Source organism: Chiloscyllium plagiosum, chromosome 15, assembly GCF_004010195.1.
Source record: "Chiloscyllium plagiosum isolate BGI_BamShark_2017 chromosome 15, ASM401019v2, whole genome shotgun sequence".
In the NCBI taxonomy this organism is placed as follows: Eukaryota; Metazoa; Chordata; class Chondrichthyes; order Orectolobiformes; family Hemiscylliidae; genus Chiloscyllium; species Chiloscyllium plagiosum.
In genome coordinates, this window is record NC_057724.1 from 39,784,897 (window position 1) to 39,801,154 (window position 16,258).

Here is a 16,258-nt window from a genome sequence, read left to right on the forward strand (position 1 = left end):
TTGGCTGACAAGTAGTTTCTGATTGATAGAATTGAACCAGCAAATAGCTGTACTTTTAAAAATTGAAACAACATACACAGTGTGTAGTTATTCTGCCAGCAAAGAAAAAGGCCCGTTGTATTAAATTTCCAGTACACACAAGTGCACTATGCTGCAATACAGACTGACAATCCTAAAGTGGTTGTCAGTTTTCTTCCAGACTCATTCAGGATTATTTGATAAACATTGTCAAATTACAGAGTCACATTTAATGTTAGATATTTGTGTTGCTAATATTGCAAATCTGAACTGCTTGAGTACAGTCAATACATTGGTCATTATGAACAGCAGAAATGTCATAATGTTTTGATACCTTAGTTGAGAAATTGGACTGAGGGTTTTCTATTACTGTCTACTATAAACCTAGCTTCATTGGTCAGCATTCATGTTGGATTCTTACAGTTTCATGCTCTGCACAATTGGCCTTAGTGGCAAACTGGTTAATAGTGCTCAAAGCATTATTAACTGTGTAACCATGATGCTGAGAAAAGGTGCATCAAAGTCATCTGGCAAAGATAATGGTGACCCTGATTAAATCATTCCTCACGATGTATCGTGCAAACTCATGAACAGCCCAAAAGCAGTTACTCTTGATCTTGACTACCTTGAAAAGGTAAGATATCTTAAATATTTTGAGCAACAGATAAAACCAGCTGTTAGATGCTACTGCAATGCAAACCAACACTAACTGGCTGATGTCACACAAATGTGTAACGTGGTGTATAAATTTTGTGACAGTTGTTGCCAGGTATGTAGGTTATACATCCTAAAGACTTGGCAGATGGTATCAATTTGGACATCACTCCCTTGAGCTCAACAATTCAATTAGGTAGCAGGAGCGATGGAAATTAGGATTGAAATCTTCAAGTTTAGTAAATTCAAGAACAAGATCTGGCAAAATAATTCAGGTCATCCAAATTCACTTGCATTTCAATCTTACAGAATTCTGTCCTGAAAAAACACACCATTTAATTTCAAATCCGATGCCCATGTTTTTCAGATTTTCTTGATACATTTCTCTCTCCCTACCCTTTTACTGAACCAAGGATTATAGTTGATGGTACAATCCAAACTGTTTACTGATCAACTGTGTATTTGTTTTATTACTATTATGCTTTCATGTTTTAAAGAAATACTGCAATTGTCCTTGTATCTAATGTACTTCTATTTTGATACTTATAATTACAGCATTTTCAACAACCAGACAGGCTTAATTTGTGTGTCATTTTTTACATAAATATATTCTCCTGTGAATTTTACAATTGGCCAGTGGGCTCTTCCCTTTACAGTATGAATTCCTCTGGGAACCAGCTGTGGACAGTGATGAAAGGCCCTGAAACAGTGAGATGCTAAATGCCAGCACTATTTAGCTAAATTATTCTATTCGTGTTTCAAATCCATTTCAGTTAACAAATTCAAATATTACTCGCAAGTCTCAGTTCAGTTAAACCCATCAAAATGCAGGAATTTGCCTTTCACTGATCTCAGCAGGTATCAGATTACATGCAATGCACCTACCTGTGAAATACTCTCCAAATTCTTGCTCTAACTTCAATGCTTTATCAAAAGTTTTGGTTGCTTGTTCTTCAGTTTGACGTTTATTCATCTCCCTATTAAAAAAAAATCAAATAATTGTATCCCCTTTTGCTTCTTTTACAAGTAATTGAACAAATTATTTAATAATAAGACTTCTAGTGGTGGGATGGATCACATGCCCATTTATATGGTTAGAGGAACTATGAGGAATTTGGTTATGCTTTTGGTATACACACTGCGATTAATGAATAAAGGCCAGTTCGGGCAAATGCTGGAGGTGTGATGTTGAAGCAGAAAATTGGGCTTTATCAATAATACTTAGAAGACAGCCAGTTGTACCTCTTTACAGTGGGAGGCGAACACTAGCTTCATGGAGCTCGATGGTGTTTTAAAAAAGCTTTCAATTAAAAGATACATGAAAATTTCATGTATTAAAACTTACATAAGACTAAAAGCACTATTGAGTGAAAATTGTTTTTTTGTCAGCAACGCGTACTTTAAACTGCAAAATATAACAGACATTTTCCTTTTTATCACATACCACCCCCTCAGATTTACAGTCCTTGCAGCAAGTAGCCAAAAGTTACTTCTGCAGTCTCCATTCTGCTGAGTACTAACTGTGATTGCATCTTTGCAAAGTGTTTTTTTCAGTTATTTAAATCTACCACTAGGAGTGAAATCTGTTCCGTTGATACTTACCTGTGGCCACGCTAGAACAAATCTCCCAGATTCAAGAGAAAGTTGGAGGATGCATCTTTTCAACAAGCCACCACTGCCCCCTGCATCTAGCTGTGGTAGCTCATAAAATTGAGTAGCTTTTTTCTCTCTGCTCTCTGTGATATTCACTTATTTATAGGCAGATTTACGACTAATATCCTCCTTCCTGGTAGCAATCCACAAGGCCTGCTTGCTGTAGTAAATATAGCAAAACTCTACCGTGGCGAGACCAAACGTAAACTGGATAACCGCTTTGTGGAATACTTCTGCTCTGCCTGCAAGAATAATTCCAATCTTCCAGTTGCTTAGCATTTAAATAAACCACCTTTCTCCCATTGCTAACATTTCCACCTTATAGCCTGCTAGTGTGTTCCAATGAAGATCAACATAAGCTAGAGGAACAACACTTCACTATATTTTTTGTGTAAGACCTGTACCTAGGTACTTTGTACCTAAGATGGTACCATATGGGGTGACATTGTAAACCTTTCACTTCCATACTTAAGTATATGTGACAATAAAGGCTACTCTAAATGAATGCAGTTCGATTTAAAACATGTGTAACAGTCACCTAAGCTGGCCAGGATGCTGAGTTTTTCAGTTATTTCATTAAGATTGTTAGTTTGTTCTTTTAATAGTGAAGTATCTGTGCACCCAGAAGAACAGGCCAGAGTGGATAGCAGTAGGAAGATGTCAAGTGCAGAGGAAAATAAGAGAAAGGGGAAAAAAGGGCATTGTGAGCAAACAAGAGGTGGGAGAGAGAGAGGTGGGTGGCCAGATTTTTGTGGTCAAATCATTTGGGAGCCCTTTAAAAATGGTAGCCTGGATTGCTGACCCCATTCCTTGATTTACCAGTTTTTAACCAGGATCTTCCAAGGACACTGGCTGATTCTAACTGCCTCCAATGTGAAATCTGCAGTTTTCACAGACCAGATCTTTAAAGGGTCATGAGGGAAGGAGTGGGGAGTGTTGGTTATACCAGCAGAAGTCCAGGGGCCATAGGAACCAGCACAGATTGAGTTCCAGAATCTCCACAATAATGAATAATAATTACAAAGCAAATTTTCTTAAGTGACATTTTTCATTCAAAGGGAAAAATTACAAATTGTTTGTTTCCAACTGCCTTTTCTTCCCCCAGTCTTCTGTTTAAATAATTCATTAGTTTTTTCCAAACATCGACTGGGACTGCCATAGTGTTAAAGGTTTAGATGGAGAGGAATTTCTTAAGTGTGTACAAGACAATTTTCTGATTCAGTATGTGGATGTACCTACTAGAGAAGGTGCAAAACTTGACCTATTCTTGGGAAATAAGACAGGGCAGGTGACTGAGATGTCAGTGGGGGATCACCTTGGGGAGAGCGACCATAATTCTATTTGTTTTAAAATAGTGATGGAAAAGGATAGACCAGATATAAAAGTTGAAGTCGCATATGTCTGTTACAGACAGGATAGATCGAGTGAATCCTAAGAAGAGTATAAAGAAAGTAGGAGTATACTTACGAGAGAAATCAGGACGGCAAAACGGGGACATGAGATAGCTTTGTCAAATAGAATTACGGAGAATCCAAAGGGGTTTTACAAATATATTAAGGACAAAAGAGTAACGAGGGAGAGAATAGGGCCCCTCAAAGATCAGCAAGATGGCCTTTGTGTGGAGCCACAGAAAATGGGGGAGATACTAAATGAATATTTTGCATCAGTATTAACTGTGGAAAAGGATATGGACTGTAGGGAAATAGATGGTGACAGCTTGCAAAATGTCCAGATTACAGAGGAGGAAGTGCTGGATGTCTTGAAACGGTTAAAAGTGGATAAATCCCCAGGACCTGATCAGGAGTACCCGAGAACTCTGAGAAGCTAGAGAACTGATTGCTGGGCCTCTTGCTGAGATATTTGTATCATCGATAGTCACAGGTGAGGTGTTGGAAGACCAGAGGTTGGTAAACGTGGTGCCACTGTTTAAGAAGGGCGGTAAAGACAAGCCTGGGAACTATAGACCGGCGAGCCTGACCTCAGTGGTGGGCACGTTGTTGGGAGGGAATCCTGAGGAACAGGATGTACATGTATTTGGAAAGGCAAGGACTGATTCGGGATAGTCAGCATGGCTTTGTGTGTGGGAAATCATGTCTCACAAACTTGATTGAGTTTTTTGAAGAAGTAACATAGAAGATTGATGAGGGCAGAGCAGTAGGTGTGATCTATATGGACTTCAGTAAGGCGTTCGACAAGATTCCCCATAGGAGACTAATTAGCAAGGTTAGATCTCATGGAATACAGGGAGAACTAGCCATTTGGATACAGAACTGGCTCAAAGGTAGAAGACAGAGGGTGGTGGTGGAGGGTTGTTTTTCAGACTGGAGGCCTGTGACCAGTGGAGTGCCACAAGGATCAGTGCTGGGCCCTCTACTTTTTGTCATTTACATAAATGATTTGGATGCGAGCATTACAAGTACAGTTAGTAAGTTTGCAGAAGAACCAAAATTGGAGGTGTAGTGGACAGCGAAGCGGGTTACCTCAGATTACAACAGGATCTTGACCAGATGGGCCAATGGGCTGAGAAGTGGCAGATGGAGTTTAATTCCGATAAATGTGAGGTGCTGCATTTTGGGAAAGCAAATCTTAGCAGGACTTATACACTTAATGGTAAGGTCCTAGGGAGTGTTGCTGAACAAAGAGACCTTGGAGTGCAGGTTCATAGATCCTTGAAAGTGGAGTCACAGGTAGATAGGATAGTGAAGAAGGTGTTGGTATGCTTTCCTTCATTGGTCAGAGTATTGAGTACAGGAGTTGGGAGGTCATGTTGCGGCTGTACAGGACAGTTGGAATATTGCATGCAATTGTGGTCTCCTTCCTATCGGAAAGATGTTGTGAAACTTGAAAGGGTTCAGAAAAGATTTACAAGGATGTTGCCAGGATTGGAGGATCTGAGCTCCAGGGAGAGGCTGAACAGGCTGGGGCTGTTTTCCCTGGAGCGTCGGAGGTTAACGGGTGACCTTATAGAAGTTTACAAAATTATGAAGGGCATGGATAGGATAAATAGACAAAGTCTGTTCCCTGGGGTCAGCGAGTCCAGAACTAGAGGGCATAGGTTTAGGGATAGGGGAAAGATATAAAAGAGACCTAAGGGGCAACGTTTTCACGCAGAGGGTGGTACGTGTATGGAATGAGCTGCCAGAGGATGTGGTGGAGGCTGGTACAATTGCAACATTTAAGAGGCATTTGGATAGGTATATGAATAGGAAGGGTTTGGAGGGATATGGGCAAGGTGCTGGCAGGTGGGACTAGATTGGGTTGGGATATCTGGTCGGCATGGACTGGTTGGACCGAAGGGTCTGTTTCCATGCTGTACATCTCTATGACTCCATTGGATCATCTTCCTTTTTCTGTCTCTCAAAAATAAAACAACATTGCTTGTCTGTCTCATCTCTCCTTTCCTAAAGAATCCCTGTCCAGGTGGTTCCAATTCCTTCGATTACAGATTTCCTCTTCCCTACTCTTAACTGCTCGTCCGGTGACAGATTTAGTTCGGAAGGAGCAGCAAGATTGGGAGAAAGGATCTCTGGTGAGAAAGACAGAACTTTAATTAGAGGAATAGTCCCATTTTTCCTACAATGTCTGCTCCTTGAATCAACTCTGCAATGAATTTGCGCTGTCACTGATCTGTTCATGAAGTCCTCCGTAAGACAGGACAAATATTTAAAATGGAAATTTCTGCTCAGAGACATTCATATACAATGACTACTATCCAAAGACCTGTTGTTGATGTGGCCTTCTCCTTGCATGTATTCTTTGCTGCTCCACCCCAACCTTATCCTCAAAATAACTATATTCATAAACTGTTTTAAAGCCAGCAAACAGACCATCCTACCAGCAAAAACTCTGCATAAGTCAGAATTACTTGTAGTTTCCTTGGTGAGTAATTTTTCATACATTTGACATCATAACTACAAATGATAAGAAACTAACCTCATTAAGGTCAGTTGGCTACAGCAAACCTTCGCACAGTTCCAAAATTACCTCAAACTAAGCCAAAGTTGAAACCAGCTTCCTTCTCCAACTGTGGAAGAGAAAAGAGAAATCCTCTCCACAAGATCTGGACCAAAGCTGCAGAAATTTTCATATCCTTCAGCATCTGTGGATAATTCACTGCTGTTTATTAACATACCTCTCACCAGTGAATAGTAAATCTGCAGTTGGCGATGAAGTAGATAATATAAAGGTACAGAACTTGATCCACATATTCTTCAGGATATTTAGTTGTTAGTGACTGCCTTGTGTGAAAATAGTTCAAAACATACCAATAGTATATGAAGAATTCCTATTTGTTTTTTATAGCAAATGTATGCATTAAAGAATTCAGGGCTGCATTTTAGTCCAAACAGTATTCAAATTCGTTTAATTTTTTCAGTACTTTGATCATTTAAAATTGGCCTTAAATTATCAAAGAAGTAAGCCCCTTTAAATTGTATAGTGTACATTCCTGCTTGCATATTAGTGTTAAAGGTTGCCAATTAAGTCTACCATATGGTGAGTCAGTCACCCAGACAAGCTAATATCAACCATAGAAGTCTTAGTTAAATAGTTCATCAATTATTTTTCATGTAACCTGCACAAATTCTGGAGGCATTTTCAGTAATTCAATCCAATATGACATTTAGTGGACTGTCATATGCTTACTATCAGCAATACTTGACATCAGATGCTCAGTTTAAACTGATAATCTATTCATTGTCATTGAAATTCAAGGCTGATTATTTGTGTTGAAATTACAAGGACATTATCTTACAGGAGAACACAATTCTAATACTCTTCTTATAAACTGGGGCAATATATAATTCTTAGCTCTAACAACAGATTTATTGGAAGCTGTCCTGCTGAGTTAAATAGGTGTCTGACTTGTTGATGTACTGACTTCTGAAACAGTTATTGTTCACACAGTTTTAGAAAAAGTAAAAATGCACAGCAATAGTTAATGTAGTGTGTCATTAGTGAGTTTTCTGCAGACATCACAGTCTTTCTATGTAAATAACTAAGTTTTCCACAGTGGAAGAAAGAAAAAATTCTGAAAGAACATTACTTTTAAATTCAATAGCGTGGAATTTTGCACTTTCAAACTACATTTATTTAGTTTCACAAAAAGATTTAATAAGTCACGAGGAAACCTTTAAGAATCAAAAATATCTGCCTTTCCCCAAAAGCATTCATGATGGCATCATTTAATAGAATGATATTCAATAAATCTCCCAATATTCTGATAGTACTGCAGTGATTAAAGAAAGCCACTCACCACCAATTGTTTATGGTCAATTAGAGATAGGCAATAAATGCTGGTCTAGCCAGTGACACTTACAGTTGCTAAGCAAATTTTTAAAGTTCTAATTTGCAGGCAGTCAGAGAATCTCATACTTACATTAGGGATTGCACAGATTTGGGTTTGATGAAAATGGCAATTGAATAGAGTAGTGCAAGCTGTAACCTCTTGATTGCATTTCCAGACACATCAAGTATGCAATGTTTTCCCTACAAAGATAGAAACAATAATCTCAATAACAAATTATTAAAAATGAATTGCAATTCTTGAAATTAAGATGATATCTACAAAAATGGGAACAGTTCAGACCATGAAGAGTACATTGTTCTGTGTTCTCCTTAAGGCTGTGAATCTTGCTGGTTCAAAGCTCCAAATATACATCTTAACAGGAAGCATTGAAAGACAATTGAATTGCAGAAGCCTAAAAAGTCTGGCTTGACACTATCTCACATAAGGCATGCCAGCAAGTATCATTGGCCAATATTGAAAAGCTAACATTCAATTGATATTCTTTCTTGCCCTCTCGAGCTAGAGAAATCCTCACTGCTGCATATATGTCATAAAAACAAGGTTTTTCTTGGATTTGTATACATGTCACCTTACAAAATTAACAATAGATGATAAGCAAGCATAGTAAGCTCATCAGCGTCCTATACCGCCCATTCTTCTTGGGATAACTCATTTCAAGAAACATAAAGCCAAGTTATAAAAGCTAATTTACTTTGAAGATTGAAAATTACTGGGTAAATTGGTGGCTGCGGTGAGGGGGTGGGAAAGAGAATAGACTACTTCTCCCCTGCCCTGTAAATTCAGCTGGAAGCTGACTCAACCATTAGAAGTCCAGCTATCCCACTGCCCATAGCACATTGTGGGTGGGCAAAGTTACTTTATCACAAGACTATGTCTTTCTTGAGAGAGTAAATCCTATCCTCACAATCTGCCAGCTAATCAGATTGGCTGATAGCTTATGATATTGGCCAGTATTACTGGAGCTAAGTAATGGGTATTATTGGTACTGTAGGGCAGGCCCCTGAGGTGATTCCATGAAACATATCCAGAGGACTAGTTCAAGGATGTGTTTGAAAAGCTTAGGAAGAGAGGATTAGGTGATTTATTTTTAAGAGGAGATGGGTAGGGAAAACAGGGAATACTATTTTTAGGGGATTCCCTCCACCTAATCTGTAAAGTGCATTTCCTGAAGACAGCACCGACTTTCCCCTCCTTGTATTATACACTTTTTACAAAAAATGCAAATCCCACTCCCATCCACCTGTTCATGCCAACTGTTGTCCCATGACTCACGATTCTTCCAGTACTAATTAAAAATACTTAGCTGTATTTTCAACACAGTTTGTTTTACGCAGAGTCGAGTGAATTTTGGTACTGAAGAATGATTATCTAAACTCAAAGGAGAACTTATGGGAAATGTACCATCGTGATGAACAGTATTCCACTGTATGTACAGTTTGCACAGCAATTTAAGAATAGATAATGCATAATCCTACTAATGGTCCAACTAGCTGTTAACTTCCCTTTAACCAGATTTTTATTTAACTGTACTCACCCTTTCAGCAACAGCTCTAACAGACTGAATACTTGTCCCATACAGGTTGTCATTATATTGGCCAGCTTCAATGAACTTATTGTCCTGAATATCTTTCTCCATTTGCTCCCGGGAAGTCACAAAGTGATAATCCTGCCCATCAATTTCATTTTCACGTCTTGACCTGGTGGTGTCTGCAAGGCAGAGACAGCAGTGGATTAAATTGTATTTCATCTGATACAGTATGAATTAATTGAATTTATAGCACTGAACCAGGCCAGTTGGCCTAAAACCATATGCCAGTGTTTATGTTCAACTTGAGCTTCCTCCAGCCTTTCCTAACTTAACTATTGTGATGTAAGGTACACATTTTAAGATTATTTATTTTCGGTTTTGAACTTTGAAATGGTGACATTGTAGTTTTGGTATGAAAGGTTTATTGATTTAACTTCTCAGTATTTCTGGAGCTATGATTTAAACAAAAATAGTATGAAAAAGGGAGTCCTTAGGGTGATAGTACGTATTTATTCACATTGTAAGAGTTTTCCAAACAGACACAGGAATTTTTTATTGGGGTATTTAGGGGAAAATTAGTAGCTTGTCAACCTTTTGGTGCTCAGATCACAGAGATTCTCATTAAAGTTAGTAATGTAAAACACAATTTCTACTAAGAAAGGAGATTTGTTAGAAAATAGACTCCCTAAGTGTAATGACTTTAATTCTTAAGTTCCAAACTGGAAGTATTGAGGTAGAACCCTGAAAGGGTATTCAAAATTGAGATAGACTAAGTTTAGTTGTGTGATTAATCAAGGAAGAAGTCACCAAACTCAAAAGACACAGAACTGAAAGAAACAGTAAATCATTTAAGTTCCATTCTGAGAATGTGTCACAATCCAAAACGTTAATTCTGATTTTCCTCCACAGATGTTGCTAGAGCTGCTGAGCCTTTCCAGCAATTTGTTTTTGTTCCTGACTTCCACTATTCACAGTTCTTTTAGTTAATTATATAGATGTGTTACAGAAGGAAATTTTCTGGTGTTTGTGCAGAGGTGGTGTTAGGATAGATAGGATTGTTATTTTTATTTTACGTCTTTAAATTTTTCAAGTTGTCTTTTATGTAAATGGCCTCACTTATTCTATTGTACTTTCTTTTAAGCAATAAACTATTGTTAAAACCAAATCTGCAGCATTGCATACCTATTTTTCAATAGAAGATCACCTTATTAAATAAAAACAAAAAAAATGATGTACCAAGCGAGATTTAATTCTCGGATCTGACTTGTCCAGTTGTAACATCAGCTAAGACCTTACTATTATCAACGTAACACTTTATTCCCTTCTCTCATGTTTTTCTAGCTTGTCCTTAAATACACAAACACTATCTGCTTCAACTGCTCTGTGCGGTGACACTCTCATCACTGATCTTGATTGATAAAATGCTCTTTTACATAACCTACACTGTATCTCCGATTCATCAACACCCAACTTAAGAACTTAACTTGAACATACAATCATGATCTCATACAGGGGTTTAATTTTAAAGACCCAACGTATGAACATTTCCTTTAATTACGAACAACTGCTTTATACTGTCCTTCATAGTGTTCCATTTTGTATACAAATTGACTTGTGAATGGGCTCCAGATCAAAACCCATTCGCAACTCAGGGACTGCCTACATTTGATTTCTCAGAATCATAGAACCCCTGTTGCAGACAGAAACCCTGCATTCACTATGGTTTATCCACCTATCCTGCACATTCTTCAACACAACCGGGCCATTCAGCATAGCCAATCTATCCACCTTGCACGTCTTTGGACTGTGCAAGAAAACCAGAGAACCTGACAGAAATCCACTCAGACAGTCATCCAAGGATGGAACCCAGGTACAATGAGGCAGCAGTGCTAACTACTGTGCTGCCAAGCTGTCTTGTACTGTGATCACAATACAGTTGAAATCCACGCTTTTCTAATTTCCTCTAAGTAAAGTGTATTTGTACAGGTGCCCAAGTATGAGATTTGGTAATGCTGTAAACAAAACCTTCAGTACACAATGGAACAAGCCCTTCTTGTTAGAAGCAAGAACTGAAAACACATTTAAACCTGTGAATGGGCCACGTATAGTTAAATAATATCAAACCTTCATTTAAAACAAATTTCAAATATAAAAAGGTAGAGATTCCTCATGCACACAAAAGCAATTCCTTCTACACATGACCCAGAGTCTCTAGGTTTTAGATCAGGTAACAGCCTTGGTTTTTATTTGGACACAAAAAAATGCAAGAACAGTGTAGGCAGATGTCCTTGACATGAGGCAACATTAACTTGAAAATGCTGCCACTAAAAGAATGACTGGAGACATGAAGATAATGAACCTCTGCTAAAAATATATGAAGACGTGGAATACCCCACCATCAGTGATAGCTTCTAAAAGGAAAACAAACCTGAAGTTTAAACCAGATATTGGCAGACAGGAGAATGGAACTAAGTGGCGATCTCTTTCCGAGAGTTACAGTTTGTACATAATCTCTAAGCTGTAAAATTCTATAAAGTTTATTAAATACTAAAATCCTGCCATAATTTGACCACAAGGTGTCCTCTCATACCAGTGTTTTATTGGGGCATTTATCCCTGGTTTGTTTCATCTTTAGCTAGGAATCCTCTCAGAACACTTATGTTTGATTTTGGCACTATCGTTTTATCAGAAGTACAGTGGAAACATTAACAATTTTTCACTGGATTTTATGGATTTACAGCAGCAAGAGAAGAACAGCTCCAAGGAAATTCTTGGGTTTTGAATTAAATCCAGATTGAATCCATCCATAGCTGATGAACTGAGATATGCTTCTGTCTGGATTCATATTATTTTTGTCATAATGAACAAAAGCATCAACATCCCTCTTTATGTATTGTCAGGTTCATAGTTGATGTTAGCACAGCTGTCAAACTAAGGGACTTAGTAGGTGCCTGGAATAATTGGATTTTTGTACACTTGTATTTTTATTGACTAGCACTGTAGTGTTATCATTAAACACCAATAAAAAGCCATGATTATTTGCATAATACACTTTTACAGAATGGGATTTCTGGGTAAATATCAATATTTCTAGGAATCTGTTGTGATTGCCTATGATATCTTAAAGAGAACTGTAAAGATCACATCTTTTAATTTTCTTCATTTCAGATTCTAAACCAAAATGGGAAAAGGACTACTTTAAACCAAGGACTGCAGAAGGAGTTACTGCACTTTTAAAAACAAGCTACTGAGTTGAATTTACACCACTAGTTTGTTTAAGCAATGGGAGAAGATGTGTGTGTATTCAGAGAAAGCTTCATCCTGAATCATCAACATAACAACAACTCTGACTGCCTCCAAGCTAGCTTTTGTGTGAACATTGCAGAGACAGATCTCCAGATTGAAAGAGACAGCATCTTTTTTTCCCCTCTGCAGTGAAGTAAACAAAAAAGAAAGACAGTTAGTTAGCCGTTCTTTCTCACCATTTGCCAAAAGCTGTTGCCTCTATTCAGTGACTGAAAAACTGAACAATTAGTGTATCAATCCCTCTTCCCCATGTCTTTAGCAAAGAAAAGGGCTTGGCTATGACAATCAGAAATCTAAAGGATTAGGGATATCTCCATGAATCTTATGGACCTGCCAATGAATGGTATTTCCCCTTTTTTTTGCCCCTTCACCCATAACATCTGTATTTATTTGTTTGCTTGTGTGCATGCGTGCGTACAGTTTCAGCTAATCAAATTGTTTGTTAATAATTCATATTTGTGTTTCCTTCTGGTTAGAATTGATTTATTTATAATAAATAGTAGTTCATATTTTCTTGTGTTAACCCGAATCTAGAAGACATGTGATTTGGGGACTTCTAGTATTGTGGTCAAAGCTTTAACTTTTGTGACAACCCTGGGAGTAATGGAGCTGGAGTATCAATGCACTTTCCCCAAGTGAATTGTGTCAGAATGCACAATGGGTTATCACTACTTTGTATCCAAAAGTAGATGTTTAATGGATAAGATGATATTTTTGAAGTACTTACGTGGTACACAGGAACCAAATTTATTTGGAAACTCTGAAATCAAATCATCATTAATTCTGTCCTTCATTGGTCCCAGAATTATTATTGGCCGAGCATAGTGAACTGAAATTTAAAAACATCAATTAAAAAAGAATTAACTATTACATAGAACGAAACATATTAAATAGCTTAAATATCACCACTCCTACCATTCCGCAATTATTTACGATCTACAAAATGCACTGCAGCATATCATCAAGATTTCTGCAGCAGCAATTCCAACTTCCTTTCCAAGTCACTTCTTATCCAGAGATGGATGTAAGCATTCCTTCATATAACTGCATAAAAATTCTGGAAATCCCTATTTGAAAAACAGTGATAGCCTTCGCCATTTCTCTTTTCTGTTCATTCTGCATTTTGAATTAATCTCCTTGTTAGCAAAAATGTGTTCTACTACACAAACTGTAAGAAATATTTTTGAACCAAGAATAATTTAAATCAGATGTTAATAAAAATGTCCATGAAATTGTTCATGCACCCAATGTGCCAATTTATCATTTTTTTACTGAACAATGTGCATTTAAAAAAATCATTTTCTCACTTGTTGGAAGAGATCTGTAAAAGCTGTGCTTATCATTAACTTTTACCACCATTCAAATGTTTTATAATTGTTTTCAGTGCTCCTATCTCCTCACATGTATCGGAAGACAAAAGACCAAGGTAACAAATTGTACTAGAGGTGGATTATCTAATTATTCTAAGAAACAGCGATTTTTTAGAAGATTTGTAGCTCAGGTTGATGCTAAGTATGTATGTTAGCTTGCTGAGCTTGAAGGTTTATTTTCAGATGTTTTGTCATCATACTAGGTAAAATCATCAGAGAGAGTCTCTGGTGAAGCGCTGGTGGTGAGTACTGCCTCTCTATTTATTTGAAACTGTACACTGTCAACAATATCCTGACAGGCAAAACAGTTTACAAAAGAGGAGAAGGATAACAGACTCCCAATCCTAGACGTGACAGTTGAACGTACATTTAACGGAGAGCTTCAAACCAGCGTCTAAAGAAAAACAACAAACACAGACCAAATACTTAACGTAAGAAGCAATCATCCCAACACCCAAAATGGAGCTGCATCAAGACATTATTTCAACAAGTCACATCACACTGCAGCACCCAAGAACTACACAAAGCAGAAAAATATTTCTACAATGTTTTCAAGAAAAACGGGTACCCAATAAACATAATCTGCCGATTCCTCAGAAACAAACCCAAACAAGCAGACACAAGGCAACCAAAAACTATAGCCACATTACCTTACATCAAAGGCATATCAGAAATGACTACCAGACTACTCAGACCCATTGGCATCATGGTAGCCCACAAACCTACTAACACACTTAAACAGTGACTAATGAACCTAAAAGATCCATTAGATACTACCAGCAAAACTAACGACATTTACAAGATACCATGCAAGAACTCTAAAAAAACACTACGTTGGACAAACGAGCAGGAAACTTGCCCAGGATACATGAACACCAACTGGCAAACCAAAAGACACGACCCACTATCACTATTTTCTATACATTCAGACAAAGAAGGACACCACTTTGACTGGGACAATACACACATCCTAGGACAGGTGAAACAAAGACATGCATGAGAATGTTTAGAAGTATGGCATTCTAACCAGAACTTCATTAATAAACACATTGATTTAGATCTTATCTACCTTCCCTTGGAAAAAACGAACTGGAAATGACACCATCCACCTTAAGAAATCAAGACCTATAAATAGAGAGGGGGGACATACCACCAGCGCTTCACCGGAGACACTCTCTGATGATGTTACCCAGTATGGTGACGAAACGTCTGAAAACAAAGCTAAAAGATAACTTACATTCTTATTCGAAGAAACAATATATAATGGCAGACTGGTTGCCATTGAATACAGAGATCCTATATAGTTCAAATAGACCTGAGGTTATAGGGATAGGACTGCAGAAGTAAAGAGAGCTCTCGTTACTTTTGTTTCCAGACTTTTACAGAGGATTCCTTAACAGAAAATTAATACAAAGAATATTGCAAACAAGAGCAATATTTATCCTTGAAACATGGCAGTTCCAGAGGTAAAAGTGCTCTCATGTGGTCACGTAGGGAGTTCCAGCAATGGAAAACAGCAGGCAAAAGAAATGGTGACATGATCAAGTAAGGATAGTGAGTTACACAAAAGCAAAATAGTGTTGATGGTGGAGATGGAACTGGAATTAGCTGATGATGTCCCATGCACTTGCTATAGAATAGCACTCAAGCTACCAAAAAAAATTAGGCTTACGTCTAGATTTAATAGAATGTCACAAAATAGAAGGAACTCATTTGGTCTCTTGTATTGCATGCCCACTGATCCTATGTGATGGGATTAGGACTTCTGATTATAACGTATTAGCACAGTAACTTCCTACACATTGCCAACTGAATACTTTCAAACACAATATTATAACTTTCTACAAAAGTGGTTTGATCTGAAAATGTCTACTTACTCTCCAGGCGAGTCACTGCTTCATAAGATAGAACAGTATCATCCTGACCCTCTATGAAGGAGGAAAGTAGAAAAACATTACAATCAGCTGAAATCCTCCTCACTTAAACGATGCTCACCCCATAACATCCTCTTGCGCCTGAATTTCAACTGCTTTTCATCCATTTCTCTACAATCTGTCAGCACTAGCTTAAATCTAATCCATTAGGAATTCAGCTTGAGACACAGTTGGAGAATACAAAAGGGAATTATAAGTCAGTCAGTCAGTGTAGGTGAAAATTCATCATTTATATTAAGGTATCCATCTTACTGGTAAGTCTGGTGAGTATCCCATGTTATGGCAGACTGGGGCTGGAGCAAATAAAAAGCAACAATGAACTGCATCTTTATGAATTCCAGGACCATTGACCCAAGCACAGAATATGTGGAAGGTGAGCAGTCCAGACTGTCCTGCTCATTGCTGGATAAATGCAGTTTAAATGGTGTATGTCAACTATTTGATTAATTTTAAAGAGACTGAAGCTGGAGGCTCCAACTCATAAGGT

At 37.8% G+C, this 16,258-nt stretch overlaps 1 protein-coding gene across 6 annotated transcripts in view; it reads right to left on the reverse strand.

The window, feature by feature from the left end:
* The window catches only part of dlg3 (discs, large homolog 3 (Drosophila)), a 539,119-nt gene that overhangs the window by 5,577 nt on the left and 517,284 nt on the right, over positions 1–16,258 (reverse strand). For all 6 annotated transcript variants that reach the window (XM_043704756.1, XM_043704755.1, XM_043704754.1 and 3 more), the window contains 5 exons: positions 15,715–15,765; positions 13,195–13,296; positions 9,168–9,340; positions 7,703–7,812; positions 1,558–1,649 (listed from right to left, as the gene is read on the reverse strand). In XM_043704756.1, coding sequence (XP_043560691.1) covers positions 1,558–1,649; positions 7,703–7,812; positions 9,168–9,340; positions 13,195–13,296; positions 15,715–15,765 — 528 coding nt within the window. The remainder of the gene's footprint in view (positions 1–1,557; positions 1,650–7,702; positions 7,813–9,167; positions 9,341–13,194; positions 13,297–15,714; positions 15,766–16,258) is intronic.